At 46.3% G+C, this 27,909-nt stretch overlaps 1 protein-coding gene across 4 annotated transcripts; it reads right to left on the bottom strand.

Moving 5' to 3' along the window:
* Positions 1–27,905, bottom strand: EIF4E2 (eukaryotic translation initiation factor 4E family member 2). Of its 4 annotated transcripts, XM_046643608.1 has the most exons (8): positions 27,759–27,904; positions 22,052–22,166; positions 20,872–21,006; positions 17,026–17,130; positions 15,693–15,845; positions 15,463–15,599; positions 8,710–8,788; positions 1–2,612 (listed from the first exon to the last, which is right to left on the bottom strand). In XM_046643608.1, the coding sequence occupies exons 1-7, from the start codon at positions 27,776–27,778 to the stop codon at positions 8,743–8,745; spliced, it is 711 nt and encodes a 236-aa protein (XP_046499564.1). In that variant the 5' UTR covers positions 27,779–27,904; the 3' UTR covers positions 1–2,612; positions 8,710–8,742. The 4 variants fall into 4 exon arrangements, with proteins under 4 accessions (XP_046499564.1, XP_046499565.1, XP_046499562.1 ...); XM_046643609.1 differs by lacking the exon at positions 8,710–8,788; XM_046643606.1 differs by lacking the exons at positions 1–2,612; positions 8,710–8,788 and adding an exon at positions 2,670–3,187 and having other exon boundaries at positions 27,759–27,905.
* Between the last annotated feature and the right edge of the window lie 4 nt (positions 27,906–27,909).

Below are 27,909 nucleotides of genomic sequence, written 5' to 3' on the forward strand. Positions count from 1 at the left end.
TTGCTGATAGTTTCCATTTATTACTGCAGTAGACAATTGCTCTGAAAGTGCATCACTAAATCACTCTCGTCCCAGCCTCTGTTCCTCCACCGGCAAATACTTGGAAATTCATTCTTGGAGCATCGTGGACCACAAGCGTCTCTCCGGGTGGAAAACTATCACCACTGCCAATGTCACAGGGAACACACACACAGGCACACACACACGCACACAGATAAAGGATAAAATGAGAAGAGCCCTGGAGAGGAGCAGGGCCAACTGCTAAGGGAAAACCCAGCAGAGGGGCCATGGGGAAACAGCCCGCATGTGCAAAGCAGAGAGCAGCCCCATCTCTCAGCAGCACCTCGCACATTTGTTGGGTTGGCCCTGGTGCACCTTTTTCCCTTGTCTCTAGAACAGGTGATACCATAACCACAACTGTGTCATAGCTCAGTGGAGCAGAGGCCTGTGGAGTCAAAAAGAAACGGCAAGACCTCTCAAGCTAGTTTGGAAACTGGGTGGTTTGGATAAAACGACTCTTCAATCTCCCATTTAAAGCTGTTAGATTATCTGCAGAGCTCTGGGGGAAAGATGCTGCCAAACAGAAACAACTCTCATTCTAACCAGCAGAGGGTCAGCATATTTTTGATGGGGAAAATAACTTTCAAATACTGCAGTCACAAAGAGGAAGGGGAAACACGAGCAGCTCTAGAAAACACAAGAGATTAAAAAATCGGAACAAATGAGACCAAAAAAAAGCGCAAAAACATGAATATGGACAATACACCTAAGCACCCAGCCTGACAAAACCCTCACTCACTCATGGACGCATTGCACACACACACAGGAGCACACACACAGGTCAGAAAGAGGCCCAGAGGAGGGCAAATCCAAATGTCTGCTCTCTTTGGAATTCTCATGGCAATTCTGAGTCTGGGAAAAGCGAAGCCCTCCCTGGGGTCTGAGCACATCTCAGGAAGCAGCCTCCGCTCCCATGCGAGCCCACGCTGCTCCTGTGCCTGCCGGAGCCCTTCACCATGTCTCGGCCCTGGCATCCACTCTTCGTATCCCTGGAGTCTAAACCCCTGCTAGAGCTTCCTGTCCGATCTACGTTCCCTGGAGTGGAAGCACCTCTCTTCTGGCCCCTGTCCTCCCCCGTTCTTGTAGGAAAAAGCATCCCAAGACAGACACTTCGAGGGTTTTCAAGAGTTGGAAAGAGGACGAGAGTGACATAAACACAACAAGGAAATGCCATTACTTTCACACGATTTCTCTGAGACCAGGTGGCTCAGGCCCCCGACCTTCAAGGGGAGGTTCCAGGAGAGGCCTTAATTTAAGGTACTGTGATCTCTGCTTATAAGAGCCACGTAGGACAATGCTCCCTGGAGTGGCAGGAGGATTCGTACTCAGTACTTATTTCAATCCTAGGTACCCTTTTGACCCCTGACTTCAGTCCTTCTGCAGTCAGAAGCAGGCTTCTCTGATGCATGACTGGTCATTTTAAAGCGAGCCTGCAGTGGCCTGCAAGGGGAGTTTCTGTCTGGGCATCCGGGACCAGCACACGTTTCCTAATATATATACTCAGTGATGAGGACTAAAGACAGGCGTCTCCACCACTGCAGACAGGCACAGCCATGAAAACAAAGCCTTCCATCACGGTCATCTCTTCCACAGATGTCCCAGTTTCAGGATCACAGAATTTACCATATTAAGTGTTAGTACCTGGCAACAACCAGCTTTTGCTTCCCTTCCTTAATGAGGGGCATGCAAGAAGCCATAGAAACAGGCTGGACACGCAGGCCCTGCTCATCTGGGAAAACGGTTTCAGACACTGCCCTCAGCTCCAAATCCTGCCCTTGGAACCTCTATTATAATCTAGCTCCTAACCAAACTGGCTTCTGCTCCAGTTTAGTTTACCAAGGCATCCCTCCTAAGCCGCCTCAGTGAAACCAGTGTGGCCCACTGGATTAAAACTCTAAGTGCAGCAGTGCCTAAGAAGGAAAGAGTCCCACAGGAGGGAAGACTGGAGGGCATAAGGCAGGAGACAATACAAAATCAGTAACACATTTTCAGAAAGTTGGGGGCTTGGGGAACAGGGGAGAGAAATAAACAAAAGGTCCCAATAATTTAATGGCAGAGCTAGAAGAGAGCATTTATAGCTATTCCGGGACTCCAACAAAAAGCTTTTCCTGGATGCACAGACATTCATAATACTGATAACTCTCAGTCGACAGCTCTGGCTGGTACACGTGGTCACGATGCCTTTCGTACAGCAGAGAAGAGCACACACAGAACCGCGAGAGGCATCTGGACAGCACACAGCAAAACAAAAGGCGAAACTCCCCCCATAGAATCCCATTAAAAAAAAAAATTTGTCTATTACAAAGTCACGTTTTCCGTTTTCCGCTTTATAAAGTCAGCGATGCTGGAGGGTGTCTAGCGGATTCCGTCCTCCAGGAATGAGTGCAAAAGGGGAGCACACGGCTCAGGGACGTCCCTTCAGTGAGCAGATGGAAGGACCAGCTGGAGACCTCCCATCCATTTCGGACAAACACATACATACAGAAAAGGATTATTGCCAGCTTGTGTACTTTCACAATGTGATTTTTGTATTTCGAAAGCTTGAATTGTCCCTGAAAGAAAAAATGGGAGAAAATAGAGCATTCAGTACACAGATCATCTGTGGGCAACCACACACATGCAGGGAGGGACACACCCCAGGAGCCTCCTTCCTTGCTAATCTAATGCCAACACAGCAAACCGCCCCCCAGGGCCCTTCAAACACTTCCACTCAACCGTCTGCAACAGCAAAAAATCAGCAACAACCCAAATGCATATCAGTAGGGGACTGGTTAAATATTAATGTCATGGTACATTCCACAATGGGACAGTGCACAGCTTAAAACAAACGAGACAAGGAAGCTCTCCACTAATATGAAAAGATCTCCAAGAGAAATTGATACGTTAAGGTGCAGAAGCGTGTGTGTCCATACTATGTACACAGTGTGCATAGTCTGTACATAGCATGTGTGAGCAGGGACTGGGGGAAATGCTTGAACATACATAAAGAAACTCTGGAAGGCTACATGAGAAACCAACAACAGTGTTACCTGGGGCCGTGGTTGCAGAAGGGGGCACAGCAGAAACTGGGCAGATGGAGTGAGAGTGGGAGGGAGAGCTCTCTCTTACACACACACGCTCACATATACTTAAAAAAAATGGAACCATGTGATTATATTACGCATTAAAAAAAAAAAAAACAACCAACCAAAAAACCCTTGGTTCAAAACTTATAGCTGCTTATAAAACGATATTCCAAGAGGTGAATCTGGGTACCCATCACTCTAAAAACTTCGCTGTAATTCCTGAAACAGAGGTGTATGTAACAGATTCTAAGATGTGTCCTCATAGCTTCTTTCTACTGGATGTGGGCAGGCTTGGCCATCCAATAGTAACTTTTCCTGTCCCACACCAGGAATCTAACGACATCTTCCCAGTTCACAGCGCCATCTGAACCCCAAAGTTTCAGGGCTGGAAGGGCCTTGTTTACTGCTCTGGCCCAGAGCTTCAGACTTAAATTTGTTTGAAATTTTGAAACAGAAATTCTCATTAACCTGATTTTTGGGTCATTATTTCCTTCTAATTTTAATGAGACATTCTAGAAGATTTGGCTTCACCTGAACTATCTTAAAATTGCTACAATTGATAAGGCATGCGGCAATTGGTCCAGAGTAAGTAAATATTGATGAAAGCACATGTTCTGCCCAGCCAAACAGCAGTTTCCTCCTGCTACTGGCTAAAAGATTCCCCTCCATGATGGCAGCAGGCTGACGGTAACTAACAGCCTCACCACAGAGATGACTGTAGACAAGCACACTGAGAGTGAAACTGGAGCTGGTGTAGGCGAACTCTGGCTGGACGAAACTCATGCTATCTCAAAAGCCCACTGGCATTTCTATAATTCACACTCCCAGGCATCTGACATGTGTGACCATGTAGCTCATTTATCAATGGCTACTGAGCATGTCAATGATTTCCATCTAAGGAGTTAAAGACTGAACACAAAGAGAACTTAATGGGGTGATCATCTTTTTAAAAGGCCTTTCTAAAGGACAGACCCCACTGAGGTGACAGAAGTAGCTGCCAAAGGATGATAAGGAAGATGTCTGATCCTAAGACAGGGAAAAGCAGGCGTAACTGATGTGTCTGTGTTATTTCTGAGCCCCCTTAGGGACGATGGCCTGTAATACTGAGTCTGCATGACAGAGGGCACCTCTAGCAACAAAGAAGTGACTAGGAAGGAAGGGTTTGCTCTGTTCTAGTTCTTCCCTTCTGACGCCACCTCGATCCCCATCAAGCGAATGGATCACAAACATCAATCAGTAGGGAGAAGCAAGACAAGTGAAGGGAAAGCCAGGGCTGTGGGAAGGTAGAAGCAGAGAACTTTCTGACTATGGGAGAATTATCTATCTTGGAATAAGAGAGATGGAAGGCAACTATCTGGACCCAGCCCTCTCAGCTGCTTAGTGACGTAAAGAAGAGAATTTTCAGGATAAGGCATCCCCATAAGCGGGTCATCTCATCTTTTGGAAGAATTCCTGGACTGTACTGGGGTTGGGCCAGAAACAGATTCTCCCTGTGGCAGGTAAACTGAAGCATTCTATAACACTTTCCCACTCAGACATTTAATATTTATTCTAATTATTTCTGTCGTCATAGATCTCTTCATAGTCAGAAAGCCTAAGAAGTCGCAATTATTCTAAGAACTATTTGTAAACTGGAAAAGGGGAGGGGAAGAGGAAAGGAGCCAAGAGAATCCAGCTGAGTTTTCCCACAATTTGATCTTAAGGAAAACAAAGAGCAAAGAGGGTGGGTGACAGGCTCCTGATGGTGGCAGGCTGGTGGCAGCTGGTAGTTTTGGTCCAGCCTTTCTTAAAAAAAGTGAATTAAGAATAGCTTGGTGCCAAATTTAGTGTAAGGAATGTGTTCACCTCACACCAGCTGGGAACTAATCCTCGGTTATGTCCCTCCCCCCAGGCTGCAGTGCAGAGATCAGGAGACAAGGAAAGGGAGACTTGGACAGGAAGTGGCAGAGGCCACAGGCAACTTCTGCCTTTTTTAAAAAAGATGGGCTTCTGTTCTTTCAGAGTGAGTTCCTAAAAACTAGCCCCTCCAGCCACCCAGCAACGCTGCGATGGTGCCTGGGCTCTTGGGAAGGGTTGTGTTTTTGTTTTTTCAATAATATGACAGATCTTTTACAAGGAAATAAGGACATTTTTACATGCTCATCTGTGAATTTATGTAAAATAAGCAACTAGGACTGAGCCTGGTGTATAGATTTAAAATTCACATATCAATATTTCCACCATATCTTCATTTTTTCCAGAGGATTTTTATGCTCCACGGCACGGGAGATGGGAGCAGAAAGACCCACAATGCTGGAGGAAGTCAAAAGGACTCTTTCTCTACTGGATGTCCCTTGGTCCTGATAATAGGGCCTCAGAAACACCAGAGCCCCACCCAAAGTGGCTTCCAATTCCACATTGCAGGCATCCTGGGGAAACTGTTACCCAAATACTCTGAAACAGCTTTCTAATTGGCTCTGCCTCAAAATGATTGCTTTTATGTACTTGTAGAGAAATGGACAAGTTCAAACTCTGGACAGAATAAGCAGACAACAGAGGAGCAGGTGGTTGGGTCCTTCTGCTCTTGTGGTACCCTGCCACCGTGCTGATGCCCAGAAGGGCACCAAAGGGATTCTAGGTCCTCAAGGGAAAGCTGGGAGGCCCTGAAGAGCCCTACCTGAGTCTCTGCTCTGAAAGGGGCTCTGAGGATGCACTTACAAAACAGCCAACAGGCTTAAGTACACATGGTCTTCAGGGACCATTCTCTGGCTATCAGCTGCCCACCCCAGGCTAGCTCTGGCTTCCTCCTCTCCTCCTCCCCTCATTTTAAATAAAACTGCAAACTCTTCCTAGGTTCAGTAGGGCAAATTTCAATCTCTAATCACCCAGAGTGACCACGCCAACTTCATTCCCAGCAAAACAGACCACTGCTGTGTGCATGCCAGCCCAGACATACGAGGAACCAGAGGCCTCTGCCAGCAGCTAGCTGGGACTCCTACTGAAGCCACGGTTAAAAGGGCAATACGAGCAGCCATACGTAACAGCATAAAATATCAGATAAACTGAGGAAAAGTATTTGTGGTTCAAGAATTATTATGTAAATAGCAGTTTTTTTCCTTCATAGATCATGATTTACGTGGAAGGGAGGGAGGATGGGAAGACTGAAGTGCTTGGGCTTCTAAAACAGCAGCTCAGACCACAAAAGCGGGGCACACGTCTCTTCTAGGTAAGAAGGGTAAGTCAACAGAGATGAAATATGAAGCTCCTTTCAAGTCGGTTAAGACAATGAAGTGAGCTGAGTTCTTTTTATTTAGACTCTAATACTTCCTTCAGACCTCCAAATCTGTGCTTCAAGAACCCCAAACCTATGAGGTGCCCCCTTCATCTGTGGAATAAAAACGGTATGCAGGGCAACAAAAAGAACAAAGACTACAAGATGGCAATGATGCAAATCCACGACTTTCAAAGCAATTCAAAGGGGCTTTTCCTGGGGGATTTAGTGTTATCTGAGGGGAGAGGGAATAATCTTGTCTTCTTCCGTTCTGACTATTTCATTTTAAAGCCCTTCTTTTTTTCAGAGAACCTAAGATGCTGTTGATTTTTAAAGGTACCATCATTTTTTTTTTTTTTAAGATTTAAAATTTTTCCTTTTTCTCCACAAAGCCGCCCAGTACATAGTTATATATTTTTAGTTGTGGGTCCTTCTAGTTGTGGCGTGTGGGACGCCATCTCAGCATGGCCTGACGAGCAGCACCATGTCCGTGCCCAGGATCTGAACCGGTGAAACCCCAGGCTGCCGAAGAGGAGCATGCGAACTTAACCACTCGGCCACGGGGCCGGCCCCTAAAGGTACCATCATTTTATGTACTTTAAGAAGTAAACATTGCCAATTAAACTGTGAGAAAAACCATATCACAGTCACTGTAAGCATCCCAGTTTTAGGGACATTAAAAGCAAAAAAAAAAAGTAGGATCTTAGAAATAAACATGGTAATGTTATTAAAACAATTCCAGTATAGCACCAGGCCTCTGGAAATTTAATTTATTAATTTATTTCGAATATCTGCTATTTCTCAGCCTGCAGAGCAATGGATCCAATATTAGAGCTGAGGCCTGTTTTCCATCCCTCGTTATACTAGCAGCCATTTCAGAATTCTATGGTGACTACATTTTACAGAGATACCTTTTAAATTGCAATTTTTAAAATCTAATATCATCATCTAAAAATTGAATTTATAATAAAGGAATTAAACTATTAAACAAAAGGGGGCTGGCCCCGTGGCTGAGTGGTTAAGTTTGCACGTTCCTTTTCAGTGGCCCAGGGTTTCGCCAGTTCGGATCCAGGGCGCGGACATGGCACCGCTTGCCAGGCCATGTTGAGGCGGTGTCCCACATAGCAGAGCTAGAAGGGCCTACAACTAGAATATAGAACTACGTACTGGGGGCCTTTGGGGAGAAGAAGGAAAAAAAAAAGAGACAGGCAAGAAGATCTTAGCCCAGGTGCCAATCTTTAAAAAAAAAAGACACGAGCAGCATGCTCCGAGCGGGTGGGATTCAGGGACTGTTTATCCACAGATCCCATGGGCTCCACAGAGTGCTCAGACCCCCGGCCACCTGCTTCTGTCCTTCAGTGTCATTCTTTTTCTTCTGGCCTCTTTCTCCTGGCCCTGAGGGATGCATGTCTCCTTTTCTTGAAAAAGCCTCATTTCCTTCCTGAGAAGGGGGTTCTGAAGCAGCTACATCCGTTGACATGTTCTGTCGCAATTTTAAAAATTCTCTATCTTTTGGGGATGATGGGAGGGGTGGTAGTTAATGTCCAGGAATATGCTCTCAGGTCAGGTACATGCAGATCATGTCCTTTCAATCCATTCCTCTCATTCAGAATAAAGTTACCCAATTCTCTCTGCTAAACAGACAGGGACTTGGCACTCTCTTAAATGAAAGAAATGTTCTTAAAGTGAACGCTTCAGTTGACTCAGCCTTCGGTATCCCAGGGCCTCTTCCTGCCAGCAAACACGTGATGGCCTAGTTACAGTCCAACCTGGAGCCGCGTCTCCCAGACAGTCCTGCCATCTACCCCCAGTTCACCTTTGCTGCTGAAACCCTGAGTTCCACTGCTGCTTCTTCACAAAGGACAAACACCACCAGCACACAAGAGACATACCTCTCACTTAACCCATACTGGGGCCTGTGGAACTGCCCTGTTACTCACAGGACACTGCCAGATGGCTTAAAAATGGCCAACTCTGGGCAAAAGAAAACAGATTTGTGGCCCGTTTATAATCATGAATGTTGGCATAAGAGATGAGACACATTAGTCCATGGAACCCCATTTTCCAAAGGAGAAAAAAGGCTAGTGAGTTAAGCAGCCTGCCGGCGCTCACCACAAGACACGTGGCCCAGGGAGGATGGTCAGCCCAGTGGTTCTGGACTCCGGGTTCTCCTCTGAGACTGTGATAATCAGTCAAAGAGGAGAGGCCAGTGCAGGCCCAGTGTTGGCAGAGGCAATGCTGGGGGTCAATGGGGACAGGGCATCCCCTTGGGAAGAGGGGTCCTACGGCTGAGAGGTATGTCACAGGTTACAGAGAAGATAGACAAGGCCCTACCCTGAGTGTGAGAGACAGAGGGGGAGCGTCCGATCAGCGGCCGCTGCTGTTCACCAGGCCATGAAACTCCTCCCAGGCCCTGGCAAACCAGAGACAAAAACACAAGAGCACATTCAGATCAAAAGCTTTTTTAACAAGGAGAGCAGACACGATAACCCCACACCCCATCTCAGACACCCTCAAGGTCAAGTGGGGCCCACTGTCGTGGGAGCACAGGTCTCCCACCCAGCCTTTCCTCAGACGAGCAGTGGTGGCCAGCACCGTTCTGGGGCAGTTGGCACTTCTCCTGGCTTGCTCCACTCGCGAAGTCTGCCCCTTGCTTTTCTCTCCAGGACTTGCCAAGTCCTTCTATCGGCTCCTTCAGGTCTACCAGGGAGGCCAGTGAGGTCGGAGCTAAGCTCAACCATCACTGGAGACGCTTCCAATTAACAGGAGCTACAGGCAGCAGCGCCTTCTGCCTCGGGGATGTATGGACAGGTGGTAGAAACTATCTTTCTTCATGAGGCCTCACCCCGAGGGCAAGGCAGGTACCCACCAGCAATATGCTGTCTCAAGCAGTGTGGAAACCACACGACCTGCAGTGCTTTCACACCTCCAAACTTCTCAGCCTTCTAATCTCAGACCCCAAATTTGTATTGGGCTTCATCTGTTTCTGAAAATACCCATGGAACTCTTAGCTTAAAATTTAAACTGTGTAGATCACAGCATTTCACAATTTCCAGGGAACAACTCATGACAACTTTCACGTTGATTAACTCAGTTTAGAAATTGGGTTAGAAGGGATAAGAAACGGGCCGGTGGGGGGCGGAGCAGACAGTCTCTCAGGGTGGTGCTCTACAAGGAACAGGCCCACGGTGACTGCTGGCCAAAACACGGAGGAGCACCAGATCCCCTGCGCCCAGAAGCTCTAACTCCTGCCAAGTTTTCTCAGAGGAGCCGAACCACCTCTTTGCCTTTTTCAGCTCCATTAGGGACAAAGTGTCTAGTAAGTTCCCTGGGAATTATATACAAAATGGGTAACTTGGCGCTTCTAAATATAAAAGTCCTTATTGTCAGTTATTCCATTCTCCATTTAAAGGGGTGACACTACCCAAGATGACAACATATTGCGTCACTCGTTACAGGTTTAATATTACGGCCACTGAGACATACTTCATTACCAGGCCATCACAGCCAGCTTTTCTTCTTCTCTTACACAGGGAGGGGTTAAACACGGACCTGGCACAACAAATCCATTCTTCCAGGCAGTGTCTATTCCAGTTTCACTAGCATTTCACTGTTCTTAACAGCAGCATTTCTACGTGAATCATCTACCTCTGAGAACAGGTTGATTTGCAGTTAACAGTTTCTTCAGAGAGGATTACCAAAGCTATTAATAGATGCTAACTGAAGAAAAATGTAAGACTGCCAAACCCGCATGCCAGTCTTTGTCAATTCAAACTCAATTTCCACAGCAACATCTGTTCCACAGCCCTTTCTGGAGAGATGGTAACGCGAGGAACTTCGCGAGTCCATGAGTGACGTCAGAAGGCCGTTCCACTCTTCGTCCAAATGAAGGCAAGGGCAAAGCAAAGTCCGATGCTTGGGCAACGACCCAGGAAAACCCCTCTCTGGTTCTAACAGTGGGATTTAAATTCTATTTTAAGCAACTTGGGTATCAACAAGAGTCCACGGCTGTAGTGTGCTGAAGGTTCATCTCATTGATCCTGCTGTTTCTAAAAAGGCCTACACTAGTCCAAACAGGGCAGTTCTGTGCCCGGAACCTGCAGAAATATGGATTTCAGAGTTCCCCTCTAATCCATTCCAGTATGAATCTGCCCTCCCATTTTCTTCAGGATTATCTTCTTCATATGTTAAACCTCAACCAGAAGAATCTGGGTAAAGAAATCTCCTCACACAGATTCAGTGGAAATAAAACAGTTGGTCACAGTCACTGTATAATCACTCATTTTCATGGGCCAGTGCTTGGCTAAACTATCCAAAGCTAGGTGCGAATATGCTATTTTCCATCTGGCATCCCAGGCATATTAGGTAATATTAAAACTTACGTTTTTCAAAGGTAAAGAAAGAACAAATTTAAAAGTGTCATATGAATAGAATTTCTAAAAAAAATAAAAATTACCCTGAGATTAAAATAGCCTCCAGGGGATTCTGAACAGATTCAAATGACAGAGTAACAAAGGCCTTTTAAAGACCACTCTTGCCCCGGCTCACTGACCAGAAGGCAAACTGTGAGCAGAGATCTCATTTCTACATAACTCTGTGCTTGCCCCACCTCCATCCAAAGCCTGCTTCACAGCCCTGCACTCAGCTGGCCCTCAGCACCCATGGACGAGCTCACGAGCTCAGCCTCCTGCTCTTCTGGGCTTTCTTTACTTTGCACATCAGTGTGGGGGAACATTTCAAAAACCCAAAGCCAGGCCAGCAATTATGCTGGTGTGACCCAGTGCCACTGGGCTATTATTTAGCCATGACAGAAGAGATGGTTGGTCCTTGCCTACAAAGTTCAATGTTTAAATACAATGAAATCTGAACGTGGTAAAGGAAAGTCCCCACAACTTGACCAGCATCTCCTCTAGAACAGAGAGAAGTCACCTACCCTCAACACTCTCTGTAGAGGAGTCTGGTCAGTTTCCCCAACACTGTAGCCCACTGAGTGAAGCCAGCCCTGTCTTCTCTTGTCCATTCCAGGTCAGATGCACAAAGGGACTCAATGGGACTATTCCAAAGAGGAATTTCCTCAGAAAAGACACTGCTGCTTCATATGGCTCTGTGCCCAAAGTTTTATCCTGGTGGTCCCATGATTCTGGGATGCAAGTCTGGCTATGTTATGAGATTTCTCCTCAAAATCGAGGATTCACTGAGTCACTTGATGCAAGGACCCAAACTTATGAAACCTCAACTATAACCGGCCTCATTTTAAAAGAAGCCATGCAGCAGAGCTAATACTCAATTTAACAAGTTTCCTATTTCTTGGTGGGACCTGTTCACCCACTAGGGGGAAGTGCTGCCAGTAAACAAGGGCAGGAGGCAGCCCCTCTGCAGCAAAGCAGCTTGTGATGCATTGTGTGCAGCAGCCTCTGCCTTGAGAGGTGAGCTCACCTAGGAGTGCTGCAGGGAAAGCCCACGAGCAGTGTGATTAGGGGAAGGGTGGAAAGACCAAACAGTCGACAAGCACACTGGAAACTGGACTGAAACAGCAAGGTGGAGGCATACCTGACCGAGAAACCTAAGCCACTCCTAAAGACATTCCCCTCACCATTTCCAGCAACCCTGATCTCCAGAGTACTTGGGGGAGAACCACTGCTGGCTCTTTCTTCCTTCATTTCTCTTGACTTCTCAAGTCTCAGCAGCTGTGCCTTGGCTCAAACAAAACCATACCTGTGGAAGAGCCACAAGGAACAGAACCAAGGAGAACAGCTCTGACTTCTTTTCATATGTGGCAAGGATCAGAGGGGTCTCAAGGTTGGTTTGGTGCTTTCTGACCAATTCTTACTTTGGAAAGTGACATCAACCTCATCCCCTGGAACAGTTACATTAGCTAAAATTAAGGTCAGTACATGTGACATATAGTGGAAGGCATGAGGGAAACGGCCACAGAAGGGCCAAATGCTGGAAACACAGAAAATAGGCATTTCCATATACCAATAAACCTTCCATTTTCTAGGTACTTTACCCAATTTTAGATACGCAATAAACAAAGAAGCAATGACACAAACACCTCCAGAATGTTGAGCTCAGGGTACTAGTCCTGATGTGTGTTCTGTGGGATCCTGGGCCACGTGGAGACTGGTGGTCAATCAGGAGGGTATATGTGCAGGGTGTCACTCCCAAAAGGGAACAGCCACTTTGGAAAACCCCACATTACACCCAGAGCCACCATCACAGATGCCATCAGGCAATCTGACTTAGTGTCTGCAAAAATCGTTTGTTTTTGGTCTTAGTGGTAGCTCCTAAGAAACTCTAAAGTAACGTGAGGCTTACTGAAATTCTACATGCAGGTTAGGGGCCTGAAGGCCACACCTCAACACATACAAGCCAAGCTACAAAGTACACGAGGGGCTGGTATGTGCTACAGTCAGATATCCTAAGGAGCAAACTCACACAAGAGGAAGACATTTCCCCACTCCAGATCCTGATGTACAATGACTCTGGGGACTGGGAGAAAGGGAAGGGCTGGAACCTTGAGACCTTGCAAGCAGGGCTAGCTCAAAGAGGAAGATGACCTGGCTCTTCAGGGAAAGCAGAGGGAGAAGGCTGGCAAAGAGCTTGTGGCCTGGGCAGCTGTGGCACAGTGAGAAACCCTGTTAACACGAAGCAAGGAAGCTACATACATACAGCCACACATAGATGGAAGCAGGGCTTTACCTACAAGCAAGAGATTTCTTTGAAGTAAAGGAAAACAGAGTCAGCGAAGCAAAGGCCAAGGATCCCTCTTTCCAACCTTAACAGACTCTCAAGCTTAATTCTAAATCTGGAATCACTCTGAGGTGGTCATCAGTGACTGATGGGAACTAAAATTCAAGTACCAGAAAATGGGGTCTCATTTTGAGAGCTAGATGTCACCTCATTATGTCAGACCTCAGCAGAGCTGGAACCATGTGACACCACACAATGGACTCATGGAAATGAGGCTGCACTCCCCGGATGGCCCTCCATGGAGAAGTCTGTGCCATTCCTTAATATGGTGACAATCAGTCTGAAAGGCCACTTCTTTGATGCACCATAAAGAGCAAGAGCAGGAGACAAGCTAGTTTAGCACCATTTATTAAGTGATCTCAGCTGATGACGTAGCTGCTGCGTGTCAGCCTGTTCTCAAAACATAAAACGCTCTTCCAATTCCTCTTGTCCAGGACGGAAGGATCTTCCAGGTAGCACACCAACAGAACAAGAGACTCCGATGATGCCAGCTTCAATGATGGTGCCATCCAGAGAGGAAGAGGGTCATGGCACATTCAACCGCGGCTTCCAGAGGTTTTGAAAAAGGAGCCTTTGGGGGCCCAGCCTGCCTGGCATTCTAGTGGAAGTGTAAAAGGTTGGCACATTGGGAGAGGAAAGAGGGAGATGCAAGGAAAGGTAGCATGTGGGTGTCAAGGAGGGTTTTCTGGTCCCTGCACCTGCAGGGCTGGAGTACTAGGCAGACCTCTGGATAAAGCAGCAAGCAGCAGACTAAGGCAAAACCCCACAGGCTCTCTCCCAGACTCTGTAAGGACTTGTACACGTTTCTACAAAAGTCAGGAAGAACTGCCTCAGGGTGTGAGAGAGGGAGAACAGTGGGGAGGGGAGCACTGAGAAGTACCTCTTTCCCTTTCCTATCCAGGTGAAAAGCTTGCTTTTGCAGGGTATGGGGGTGGGGGGCATCTGGGAACCTTGAAAAGAAGAGTCCTGGAAAAAAGAGGTGTGGATCCCTCCAGCCTGGAATGAGTCTGGCTGGAAGGCAGAAACTACTTCTATCTCAGAACAAAGAGTAGGAAGAACTTGCCTAGAGAAAAACAGTGCTAACCAGGACTGCTAAGGCAAGCAACCAGGGCCACGGCTGGCTGATAGCCACTGGTGGCTACAAGGAGGCATACCCAGCAGTTGGATTATGGACCAGCTCCTCTGGCAGTGTTCCCAGTTAAAAACTGGCACTTAGCTAGTTTAAGCCAACTCCACCCACAACATTATCTGTGACTGCATGGGAAAAAGATTCCCAAATGGTCTGCCTGCTCAATGCCACCACTGGGCCCATTACTAGTCTTGAATAAGTATAACATGATGATGATAATATTACTAATGATGATGATGATAGCAATAATACTACTTGGTCCTGTGAGAGCACTCTCCATCTCAGGACCTTCAATTACAAAGATTAAATCAGCCCCAAAACCACCTTGTTAGGTGAAGTATTATTACCCCCCACTTTACAGATGGGGAATCGGAAGCAGAGTGGCAGAGACTTGCCAAAGGCACATGTTGATGCTGGAGTCAAAGGAGAGACCTAACCCTACAAGTCCGGACTTCCAGTTGGCTAGCTCTCCCTCCAGTTTTGAGAAAATCTAACACCACTGCCCACAACCTGAGTTCATAATAACCTGAGTTTATTTATGATATTCCTTCACTGAAGGAGTGACCCCAACCAGTGATTCTCATTTGTGGACATCCAGCTCCCTCTCCCTGAGTTCTAGGTGGATGAAAAGCTTACTTCCCCTTTGGCATTCACGCTTCCTTTAGGTTCTACTCTCACAAACACACTATTCTGCTTCCCTTAGCATTTCAGCTCTACACACAAGGAAATGGAGTCATCATTCCAGATAAGATGTCAGTCTCCCAGGACACAGAAAACAGACTGAAGCTAAGAGGTTAGGAAGACATGCAAGTGGGGTGGGGGCAGACAGGGAGGGGGACTTTCTTGTCCCGTGAAATCATCTTAACAAATAGCAAGAAAAAGAAGAGTGCTTTGTCTTTCATTTTAAGACAGTGGTTAGCAAATGAACGACAAGACAGCCTGTGTAAATAGAGCAAGCCCGGGCAGTGCACCTGGGCTTCTGCAGAAGGGCTCTCTCGGATACAAAGCACCCCACAGTGTAGGTGGGAAGACAGCCTCGCCAGCAAAGAACTGCTAGAAGTGGCCAGAAGCACTAGAGGGGAAGACTGGTCTGTCCCTTCTCCGTAAGTCAGTCTCCTGGATGACCATATTGCTCTGGGCTCAACTAAGACCTGCTGCTGCTAAGCTTAGGGATATGTCCCCCCAACCCCCCCCCCAACACGTACTTGATGCTGTCGGTGTGGGTTTTGTATTCCATAATGGTGTTGGGAGGTAGGTTAAGCACTCGCCGAAGTGTATCCCGGATTCGGGCTGTGGTTGCTTGGTCGCTGGCAGTCTTATTCCATATTGAAATAATGTCCTCCTACAGGAGGAACAGAAGGAATCATCACAGTGAACCGGAGGCAGCGAGGAGAGCAAAGGCAACACATGAAGTCAGACCTGTGTGGGGGCTTACCTGGAACCGGACAGAGACCACAGCCCCACAGATCTCCTCCCCAACCATGAACTGCTCCCCCAACATGGCCAGGATGAGATTCTCCCAGCAACGGGATGCCAAGCCCTTTCGCAGCCGAATAATCCACTTGCCACCATTTTTATTTGCATCATCCTGTACAATAAGAGAAAGCATTAAAGTTTAAATATGGTTTCACAGCTTTTTCTCATTTGCATTAAGGCAGTAAAATGCCAAGGATCCCTGGAACACTAAGAAGTCTTGTCATTTTCCAACTATTCAACTTTACAGGAAAAATGGTAGTAGGACTAGGGAGAGAAGAAATGGGAGGGGGGACCCAAGGTGGGGATTCTGGGTACAAACCATTGCAAAAAACGGCTAAACAGACCCTTTAAAAATAATCCTCTTTTTCTGGAACTAGTTTAGAAATAAAAAAGCAATGACGTAAAATTTCAAACACAGATCATTCCTCAATTCATTTGCTAAAAGTTTACCTAGTGTCACCATGTCCCAAATACAGAGACATGATGCCACAGTCTCTACCAAGATCCAATCTAGTAGAGGAGACAGACAAGAAAACTAATTACAGCAGTACAGTCTGACAAGCGCTGCTCTAACAGAGATATGCACAGTAAGCTAAAGAACAGGACAGCCAGAAACACTCAAGAAGAGGAAACAGTGAAGCTGCATCTTGAGGGACAAAGGAGCCAGCCAGGTAAAGCAGGCACGGGCAAGAACGCTGTCTGTGCGCAAACTCTGAGAGTGACACAGGGAGATGCAAACTGGAGGGTCTAGCTACACTGAAGGTAAGGTTTAAAGATGGTAGGAGATGAGACCTGAAAGGTAAATGAGGCGCAAGATCACGTGAGCCATGGAGAACTGCCTAAGATCTTTAATTGGGGGAGGGAGGAGATGTGATCACATCTGTCTTCTAGAAAAATGCCCTGGCATCAGAACAGAAGATGAATTACAGCAAGAGATCATAAAGCTCAGCTCCAGGGCTCCAGTTACTGCCTGTAAGCTTGTTTTTTACCCACTTCAATCACGAATACTATGGTATTACACTCCCCCACCAATACTATGAGAGTAAGGGTGATTTTTTTAAAAAGCATACTTTAATGTTGTTATAATGTCATTTTAGTGATGAAACAATCTTTAAAAACCACCCAGATAAGCAATGGCATCAGAGCTTTCTCCGAGAGGTCCCAGTTCCAAGGATGGACCAAATAGTGATGTAGTTTTGAGAGAAGACTTTACAACACTTTCAACCTTGGCAGGGATTGAAAACAAACAAAAAACATGCTCAGAAAAGCAGTCCGAGGCCCTTAGTCCTCACCTCCCACATGGGTTTAATTCCTTCTTTGAAGAGATGGAAGTCACTGTGGCCCGTCAGGTCCCCGGGACGTACCATGTGGCTGTAAAACCTCCAGAACTGTTCCACCTGCAGAGAGAAGGCCCCAGAGTACAAAAGATGTGTCTTTTTCTTTGAATAACGGTGACATTTATTTAAGAGAAGAGCATAAACACGGCAGACATTCTGCTCCAGGCTATACTTTTTGGAGGACACATTTTATTTGGAGGACTGTGTGGGAAGGAGGACACGTTAGTGCAAGTATATCGCACAGTTGGATAAAAGGAAAATGCAATATTGTCGATACAAGAATAAGCTAGCCTCAGCCAGGAGTCTTAGGTGCTGAGGCCATGTCAACACGTACCCTCCCGCTGAGGCTGCAGGATCATCACCCCACGCTGTAAAGACTTTGCATTACACAATTTTAGTCTTGAGGCATAGTGTAAGTGCCACAGAACCTCAGCCTGAATGTATTTTTCAGGACCAAATCACTTCTTGATCAAAAATAGCATTAGCTACAATGAAATGCATTTCAGTTCTGTTTAGGTTACTGCACATAAGTGACAGAATCGACTACACGCACTGCTCTATCCCACGGTGCCTTTGCTAAGGCCAGGACACTCCAAAATCAAACAGGACTTAGCTTCACATACTTAGCGTGTGTTAAGTCCCTCTTCTTAGCTAGAAAACATTTCTCCTCGTCTCTCCTTCACAATCCTGTTAGAAAACTAGACTTACATCTCTCTATCGAATGTACGCTTGTCTATACTCATTGCGCTGCTCTTGTTTCCTTCATTAGTGCCCTGATAGGAGAGACTACTTGCCCGTTCCTCGGCAATTCACAGAGGACACCCACAAAGTACTGGCCAGACAAGAGGCACGCTTTAGGAGGAAGGAGAAAATGTGGAACAGTCTGAAGAAACAGCTGGTATTTGCCAACACACTGCTGAGGAGGCTCTAATAGACGCACAGTGAGATAGCACAATAGTGCAGCTGAAGATGGGCACTGAGAAGAGATTCAGGCCCTACTTCTAGATTTGGACAGCAACTGAGGAGGAACAGACCTCACGCCGTGTGAAACGGCTGTCCCTTCAGTTCCTCCATGGAACAGGAACACGGGCAATGTCTCATGTTACAAAGAAGCCAGGAACGGGGCTCTGCTGCAGTGTTCCCCCTCAGCAACTGCTATGCTTAACTGTGTACGGTGACCTGGGATAGGATGTGGTCATATGTATACAATGAGCAACAACCTTCCCCACCCTAACACAGCTGAAAGAAACAAAGCACACCTACCAGAAACTGTGGCTCCCTGTCAGTTAGGAATTGGAGGGCATGGTGGGGAGAAAGCACACCAACCATCCCCAATTTCCCAATCAAATACTGCTTTATTAACATTCTGGTCTCCTCCAATCTTATAATCAGACTACAGAAGCTTATATCTAAACCATGAGATGAAGTAAACAGCTCAGGAAATATTACCAAACTTTAAAAGATTTTTTTTCCCCTTCTCTTTAGGCAATTTTGTTTTTTTAAAGTCCTAATTGAAACCAAAAAATACAAGAAACGTTCAGACTCAGAATATGAGGTGCAGAAAAGACCTCAGAAAACATCTCAACTTCCTTCCTCACTTTACAGTTGAGGCAAGGGTTTCAGAACTCGCCCTGGGCCACAAAGCCAAGTGCCGGCAGAGATGAGCCTTGAGATCCCCAAGTCCAGTGCTCCTTCCATTTCAAGACATTGCCTTCTTAGTCATCCTGACTTCAAGAGCTTTTAAATGGGGTCAAATATGAGGAGTAAGGAGCGCTGGGAAACACTGCTTTGGATTTGATAAAAGGTTTTACGATGTAATTGTTTTTCTGTGAGGAATTTAATACTGTAAGCCATTTCCTAATGCCTTAAATTACATGACAGCAGACTTTACACATCCTGTCACACGTCCACTGAGTCCTGAAGAAGCATTAACCCAAGGTGATGTGGATGATAAACTCTGCCCAACTCAATATACATGTCAAAAGAAAAAACCCAAAAACTCTCTTTGCACAGGTTGGGTAAATTCATATACACTTTTTTTAAGAGGGAAGGAAAATGCCCCAAATATTCATAATTATCCCAAAATAACAGAACAGAATCCTTAATGAAAACTACCCAGTTCAGTTTCTTCTCCAGTCCTCCAAGTGCTTAACCAGTTGCCCATAACACAATGGCTGCCATTTAACCTATAATGTCTAATCTCACATAGCAGGAAATCAACATTTTTGTGATGGATTCAGGAATGTTAGGAATACATGGATATTGTCAAAAGTTTAATTCTACTGTCCCCTTTGCCAAGAATTCCTTTCTGTTCTTATTACCTGTTCAAATTCTTTAAATTCAATCTCAAGCCCATCTCCTCTGTTGGAATGAATTCCTTCTCTCCCCTAGCTCCAGGAACACTCTGGCCAGGCCCTCCCTGAAGCACTTCTCATTGTCTCCTGGTATTAGAAATTCCTGGGCATGTCTTCTTTCCCCAGAGAAAATAAGGGCAGGGTCTTAATTCATTTTAGAACCCTATTGGTGCCTTAAATTTATTCAACAAACATTTCTTGAACCAAGTAAGTACCAGTGTAAAAGCTATTTTTAATATTTCAAAAAAGCCTAAATTTACCAGTAATAAGGGAACACAGGCCAACTAAGATAAGATCTTTGCTTTTGGCTCAAATTCTATCAAGTTGGCATAGTAATCAGATTAGTGATAAATGGATAACCAAACTTTGTCTAACAAGCAAACATTTCTTATGCTAGAGCCTCCTGGCATGCATTTTGGCATAGTGAAGAGTGAAACAACACGGGCTTTGCAACATGGCTTTTACAGCCTGCCGAACCCGAGTTTCAGTGCTGGTTCCCCCACTGAATCAAGTGAATTATGACTGGCTTGAGATGTTAGATCAGATACTCAGCCCATGTCTCACTTTCCTCACTTATAAACTATGAATAAAATCACTGACCTCATAAGGCTATCCAAACAATGGAAGGAAAGCACACAAAGTGCCTATTATTGCGTCCTTCCTTTGTATTAATTTATTGTAATGTTTACTATTATAGCTTCCTTTTTCAATGTCTGCATTTTAAACAGGACAAATATCTCACATTTCAAGAACATAACAAATCCTGCATTTGATTCTGCCCAAAGATTGAAGGTACACACACAGGAAGTGCATAAGAGTCCCTGTAGAACAGGATTGGTTTTAGCTGCAGACAGCTGCTCAGGGAACACAAACCCAGCTGCCTGGGCAGGAGATCAGACAGAGCTGGGGCTTTCTCTACTGACAGCACCCACAAAACAATGAGTGGATATCTCATTTTCTTTCTCAGCACAGGAAAAAGATGCTATTTTATGCATAATCACTAACATATTCAAAACCCTAATGGGAGGTTCTTAAACACAAGAGAAACTTTCGAACTTTACTCTCGACTTTATTGCCAAGCTTCATGAGAATTATAAAATTCATGTACTATAAAACTTTTTGTACTATAAAATTTTGTATCTCCCACGACACTGCACATAGTAAAAACTCAATAAATACCTACTTAAACAAACTAACCTGCATTTCTGTATTGTCGCCTTCTGTTCAATTCCACAATTCACATACTTTTTGATATCTATGTATGTTACCTATGGATGTCTAATGAGAAATCTAAGAATGAACAAATCTGATCTCAGGGACTCAGGTCAGTTGACCAAGGAAACCAGAATCCTGACTAGGTCACCAGGAGGGTAAAGAAACACAGTGACATCAATGCAGGCATGAATGTATCACCGAGGCTCACTGCATTAAACCACGAAGGACTCACAGAGGCAAAGGTGCCGATCTGTTTGATGTTCTGTTCGTAGCTCTGTGAGCTGGTAGGCCGGCCGGGGGTTCTCCTGGAGTACCAGAAAGTGTAGTTGTACTGCAGGGGATGCTCTGCTGGTCCTGGGACAACAGCCTGTGAATTAAAGAATGTGTGTTAATCCTTGGGATTTTCCACATGCTCCGAGACTGAAAATACACTTTACAGTGTCCCTCCTTACCACCCCCACAATTAAAAAGGATACAGCCTCAATTATCTGCAGTGTGCCCAAGATTCTGCTTACACAGTAAATATCTTCGTAGTTAACTGATTCTAAGTTCCTGGAACATTTTATCTGTGTTCTACGGCTTCTGTAACTTTCTACTTCCTGTCACAGGTATTTATGTTTGTACCTTATCTCAGGCCATATTCCCAGGCCAAGTACTGCCGCCTCTGTGACAATATCACTCACTGGCTAGCGGCCTTGAGCAAGTGGCATAACCTGTTTCTGTCCCAGCTGCTTATCTGCACAATGGGGTAAACAACAACCATCTCGCAGGGCTGCTGAGAGGGTCAATCACTTAACAGATGCAAAGTGCTCAGCACAGTGCCCGGCACACAGTAAGTGCTCAAAAATGCCAGTTACTATTATTATTGCCACTATTACATGTAAGCTCCTTGACCCACCTTTGTGTCCTCTTAGCACCTAAAATGCTTGCATTTGAGGGGTACTCGATATTGTGGAATAAACAAATTAATGACTGCTTTGATATTTCAAGAAAGAAATTGATCTACCTATATCTTATTCTCTAAATTTTCTCTTTTCCAAGTCACTTTCAGCTTAGACTACTGCTAACTAAAGAGGCTAAAATTTCAAGGGATGTGCAGGATTTGAAACACCTATCAGCAGCTTATGAAACAACTAACAGCCTCCTTACACTCCAGGGTTAATCTCCCCTACCGCAGGCTAGCAGAATGCTGGAAAGCAAGGCAGCATCTCGAGATCCTGCAGCAAGGGAAAAGTTCTAAGTGCCAAAATGAACTCCAGTCATTCACAATCTTTTTCTGAGAACAAAATCAAATATTCCAAAACAGGGTGCCATCAAGGTAATCTGGTATCTTCCAGATAAACAAACCGATTCCACAAGATAACCAAGCCTCAAGTTCAAAGGCAAGTACATCTGAGCAGCACAAAACTCACCTTCCTCTTGCTGCTGCCCTGACTCTTGTCTCGTTCCGCTTTTTCCTTCTCACCATCTTTCTGTGTGCTGTTTTCTTCATTCTGATCATGGTCCCCACTGTCATCATCTTTCAATCTGAATGGGAAGGCAAAACAATGTTATCCCATGACTGAGCTGATTCTTGCGTACCCCACAAAGCCACAAGGTTAGACGAACACCTGTGGCCAACCTGAAGTCACTCAAAACACAGGCAATGAGAAGCACTTGAGATGAGAGAACGGCAAGGGAATGTAGAAAGGCAATTAGGAGGATTAAACCAAAACGAAATGCCCATCGGCTAACTTGTGAATTCCAGAAAGCACACTCTTCCAGTTTCTAACAGGCAGTGCAAAGCAGCAAGAGGTAAACAGTTGAAGGGGTTGTTTTCTTCGCCAAAAAGTCAACAATGAGTAGAGTTTCTGGATTAAATAAGTGCTTTGGCATTTCAAAGGAAGTTTAAAAAGCTCCCTATCTTTCGGGCCACTTCTTCTAACCATCTCTTCCCAGCCTTCCCCACTGCTACTGTTTAGTCCAGGCCCTCTTCTCCCGCCATCTCAATTACTAGAATAAATTCCTAACAGGTCTCCCCGACACAAATCATCTCCATCCTCTATCCATCCTCCACCTGGCCACCAGCATGATCTTTCTAAATGCAAATCTGATCATTCAACTTTCATGCTTAAAACTCTCAACTGTCCCTTGCCCTCTGATGCCCATCCTGCAGGATAAAGTACAACGAAGTGTCAGATCCTCTAGAATCTGAATCCTGCCTACTGACATCCTCCTTCCCACCTCCCACCCCTCAAAGCGACATATATTCCCACGTCTTGTGTTACTTGCAAACACTATCCCTCAGCCTACGTGCCATTCCTCCCATGTTGGTTTCTCCTACTGGATGGAGGGATCCCTTAAAACTGCATCTTATTAATCTTTGTATCTCAGCACCTAGGACAAGATGCTGCCCTAACATATTGTATAAGATGTCCAATCATGTTAAATGAAAAGAAAAAGAAATGACTGAAAGAACAAGTGATCGTCTTCTGGCCTTCTAAGTCGGGTCAAAAGTACCTTACGTGTTGCCCTTTTAGGAGCAGTAGAAGCACCCAAAGGCTTTCAGGTGCACCTACAGCTCACTGGATTCAGGCAAAAAGATCAACGGAAAGTGAGTTCATAAAGATAGTAAGAATTGGGGGCCGGCCTGGTGGCGCAGCAGTTAAGTTCGCATGTTCCATTGCTCAGTGGCCCGGGGTTCACTGGTTCGGATCCTGGGTGCGGACATGGCGCTGCTTAGCAAAAGCCATTCTGTGGTAGGCATCCCATGTATAAAATAGAGGAAGATGGGCATGGATGTTAGCTCAGGGCCAGTCTTCCTCAGCAAAAAGAGGAAGATTGGCAGTAGTTAGCTCAGGGCTAATCTTCCTCAAAAAAAAAAAAAAAGATAGTAAGAATGCTCGTTAGTCTAGAGCTGGACGATTAACTTATCATGGATATTCTCTGAAATCACCTTTCTGGCTCTAACGACTATCCAGTCAAACGGAATTAGGCAATTCTCAGGAAAGGTCCTAGAAATGCTCAAATTATAACTCAGAAATTACCCTATACAGATACAGAAATGTGCTGTCAAATATTTTATGTTTTTTTTTTTTTTTTTTGCGGACAAATCCCCAGTGCCCAGAACGTAAAAAGCACTTAATCAATATCAGAATGGATGAGTGAGCCGTGTGTTTGGGTGCCTGCTCTACCCACGTCACACCCTAGCGGTAGGGATGTACTCAGGTGGTCATGTGTTGTGCTGTGAACATCCTCATCTCCACCCTGGCCAAGGGCATGAAGGGCACCTGACCGAAGGGCAGTCCAGTCTGGCCAATACCTACATCTCAGGGCCTTGCTCAAAATTATGAGTAGACTCCTCCCTCGGCTTTTCATCCAGGAGATGAAAGATCACACAGATTCAGGAGCTGGGGCAGTCACATGGGCCCCTACAAGGAAAGCTATGAGGCAATAAGGACAATGAGCAAAAGCAGAGAAAGCCAGTAGGGGCGAAGGCAATGCAGCAGATGAGCAGAATGGAGAGGAGAGTGGCTCTGTCTGTGATGCTCCCTCTCACTGGCTTAGCTCAGCTTCCCTGGACTTTCAGGAGACCACTATCCATGCTTATGATACTCCTTCCCCTTTATTAAGCTTGAGTTGGCTTGCTTTCTTTTTCAAAAGGAGACTGTCTAGCACGCAGGTACACTTCCCAAGCACCTACTGTGTGTCTCAGATACTACAGTCTGTCCCCAAGGACCCGATTAAGGAGATAAGGTATACACACTCAGGCCTCAGCCTGATGCAGAGGCCCCTGCTCTGCCTACATGTGCCAATGCCATCTCCTGCCTGGTCCCAACACACTCCTCTCCCTCTACCTGCAGTTCCTGGACCTCAGCCCTCCGTTATGCTCACCACGTGGTCTCTCCTTTGACAGTCCCTCTTCCCCTACTTAACTTGTCCTTCAGGACTCAGATCGAGGGCCACTTTCTCTTGGAAATATTTCCTAATCTCTCCCTAGGCTGAGTCAGGCTCTCCTCTTCTGAACCTCCCCATACACATGTTTGTACTTGTCCCAGCTCTACTACCACGGCCAGTTTCTTGTCTCCGATCACGGACATCTCACGGGTTGCTGCTTAGGCCCAAGACAGCTCTTAACTCTCTTCTTTAGGGCACACTCCAAGGACTCAAACCACTTCCCTCTCTTCTCAGCTCCCAACCCCCTGCTACATCCTCTGGGGTCCCTTCCCTTTAAATCTCAAAGAGGGGCACAGTCACCCCAGCATCTTTCATTTTGCTAGCTCCAAGCAAAGCATATAAGTGCCTTTCTTTTCAGTGGTTTGGCTGCTAATTACTACTAGGAAACAGAAAAAGAATAGCAAAAATAATTATGTCAGAGAAGCAACAATGTTATGGTGATCCCTGGACCACACTTCCAGACTCCCTTCTGAGACAGTAAATGGAAACCCTGAAGGACCTTTATCTTGGGCTGTTACTTCTTGAGGGTGGAGCTAACCAACCACCCTGCCCTTGGAGCCTACACTTTAGTCATTTGTCATCCTATCTTCCAGAGGCTACCCTTCCCAGCCTGAAGCTGGATTTGAGCCAAGACACAATCAAGACTAAAAAGTCAGTGCTCCATAGACTCAGGGGAGCAATTAGCATCTCTGAAGCCTTGAGACTGAGTGGCAGGTAATTAGCTCACTGAGCTTCTGCCCAGGAATGTCCTCAGACTCTCTGACTAGACCTATTCCTTGCAGGTAGGAACTTGGTCTAATTCATCTTTACATGTCCAGCATCAGACGGTGGCAGAAAATTAACATGTTTAATGAATGGATTTCTAAAACCAAAGCAATACAAGGCAGAATAGAATGAATGCCAAATAAGTGGTACAGATAATAGTTAAGAATGGGCCAAAAGCTAACAAAGACAGAACAGGGACGAAATCAGGTATGGCATCTAGATCTGAAAACGAAGCTTACCACTTACCACAGTTGGTACTTGCAGTACAGTGAAAGCGTCTTAGGGCTTCACATATAAATAGGATCAACAGTAATGGTAGCTAATGATTTGACAGATGTGGGTGGCGGGGAGCAATTACAGTCTTAGGTTACATTTACGGGAGTCAATCCCACACAGTAAAGGAGGCTAGAGCTCCCCTTTAATCCGAGCCCATCAGATTAGACTCCAGTACTCAACTCCATGCAGCCAACTTTTAGGATTCCGGCAAACTGGAACATGTCCTTAGGAGCCAGTGGCGAAGAGTGTGGAAGCCAAATACATAACAATGGTCTGTAAACTGCAGACTTTTTGCATAAAAAACAAAAACAAAACTAGGGGCAGGAGGGCTGTCTTCAATTGCTAATTTCAAATAAAAGAAAGCTTTTGTTTTTTCCTGCATAGCTAGAAGTCAGATGTTAAAAAATTCTGGCTCAGCATAAGGAAGAGTTAATAATTAGAACTAATTAAAAATGATCAGGTTAATTTTTGTCAAGAGGTGCTTGAACCAAGGTTAAACAACAAACCTGGGTTTGAATCCCACCATATGGCCCTTCCTGTGGTTGTGGATGTCACTTAACCTGAGACAGTCTCATGTTTCCTAACTGTAAAAGGAAGTAACAAGATCACCTTGGCAGGGTTATTAGAAGGAGTACAAATAATATGACAAGTAGCGAGCAAGATGCCTGTGGAAGCTATTATTATGATTCTTAAATTAACTTACTGCACACCTCCAAATGATTTGGGTAGGACTGGGCCAGATAACCCACAGTGTCTTCTTAAAATGAAATTTGGATTTGTTTAGTTCAGTGGAGGAAGGGGTACAGGCTTGGCAGAAAGCACCGCTGCGCTGGGCCTTAGGTCTGGAGCCAGGTGTTGCAGGCTGCATGACCACGGAGCAGGTTAGTACAGGGATCGGCTCAGCTAAGCAGCAGGCTCCAGAAGTGCTCCGCCAAAGACTGTGTTCAAGCAGCTGAGCCCTCTCAGCAGCCAGGAGCCAGTCCTGAGGAGCTGCCTGCATCGCTGGAATCCAGGACCCCTGAATTTGCACACCAGCACCTGCTGTACTGGAAAAATCCCCAATTTCCCATCAGCAGCAGTGGGTCACAACCTATGCTAATACAGTAACTCCACTTTACATTTATACTTCACTATTTAGCAATTTACAAAGAACCTTTAAGCACTGCTGAATGTGATTTGATCCTTATTACACCCCAGTGCAGCAGCAGGCCACTAACCACTAGCGAGGTTTGAGTAACAATAGCTCAGAGACTGGGTAACTTCTCTGCTGTCAGGTAACTGGGAGCTGGTGGGTTTGGGACTGGAAATCTAGGTCTTTGGAAGAGAAGCAGATTTACCAGACTACTGGGGAAGAGCTAAGAATATAATGTACCTCAAGATACAATCGCTGGAGGGAAAGATGCAAAAATACTTTGCATTTCCTTTCTGCACCTCCGAATTGTTTGCTACTGGAACTAGTCATCAGAGAGGGTACACAGACAAGCGCAGAAGGGGGCAATGACAAGTAAACCCGTTAGGCAGGAAACGGAGCAGCCCTAGGAGACGGCTGGAAGAGAAAGGAGGGGGAGGAGAAAGGAAGTAGGAAGAAGTCTCAGAAGACGCTGACGATTCCCTAACTGAGCCGCCGCTGCGCAGTGCAGCGCAGCAGCCACATTCCCTCACTGCATCTTCACAACTCTACGACACGGGCTCTGTGACCGTGCCCACTTTGCAGAGAAGAAAACTGAGCCTCACAGGAGAGGCGACCTGCCCAGGCCAGAATGAGCGTGCAAGGAAGGCTGGCTTCAGGGGCGGGAGGCCAGGCTGCAGAAACCCCCAACCCGCCCAGGTCTCCGCCCCTCCACGCAGCCGGCCACCGCACCCGCAGGGGCGGGGCGTCCGAAAGCTCCTTCCGGGCGGCACGGTCACCTCTCCCCCGGCCCCCGCGCTTCGCCCTCAGTCCGGACGGCCTGGGGTCCCTGGGACCTCTGCACCCCGCTTCCCAGCCCCCTCCTCCCCGCCGGCTGCCTGGGCCGGAGCCGGCCAGCAGCCCGAGCCCGGGAGGGAGGCGGGGGCCGCAGAGTGTGCGCCGCCGCGGGCCCCGCGGAGGCGCGGGGAACGGTTGGGGGAAGGGGCCCCGGGGGACGGCCATGCGCCACTCACGCGTCGAACTTGTTGTTCATCCTCTCGCCGCCGCAGTCGCCACTGCCTCACGGAGTGACTTCCGCTCCGCCAGGTCCCTCCGCCTAGGGTCCGGCCACTTCCGGTGGCGCTGGGTTCAGCGGAACGTCGGCGCGCGGGCCCGGCGGGGGGC

This window comes from Equus quagga, chromosome 17 (genome assembly GCF_021613505.1).
Source record: "Equus quagga isolate Etosha38 chromosome 17, UCLA_HA_Equagga_1.0, whole genome shotgun sequence".
Taxonomy (NCBI): Eukaryota; Metazoa; Chordata; class Mammalia; order Perissodactyla; family Equidae; genus Equus; species Equus quagga.

Excerpts from the sequence above, each read along its gene's own strand:
- EIF4E2 (XM_046643606.1), bottom strand. The coding sequence starts at position 27,778 with ATGAACAACAAGTTCGACGC. Across the intron at positions 21,007-22,051 it reads AGGGCAGCAGCAAGAGGAAG|GCTGTTGTCCCAGGACCAGC; the intron begins GTGAGTTTTGTG and ends TTTAATTCACAG. Across the intron at positions 17,131-20,871 it reads AGATCGGCACCTTTGCCTCT|GTGGAACAGTTCTGGAGGTT; the intron begins GTGAGTCCTTCG and ends TTCTCTCTGCAG.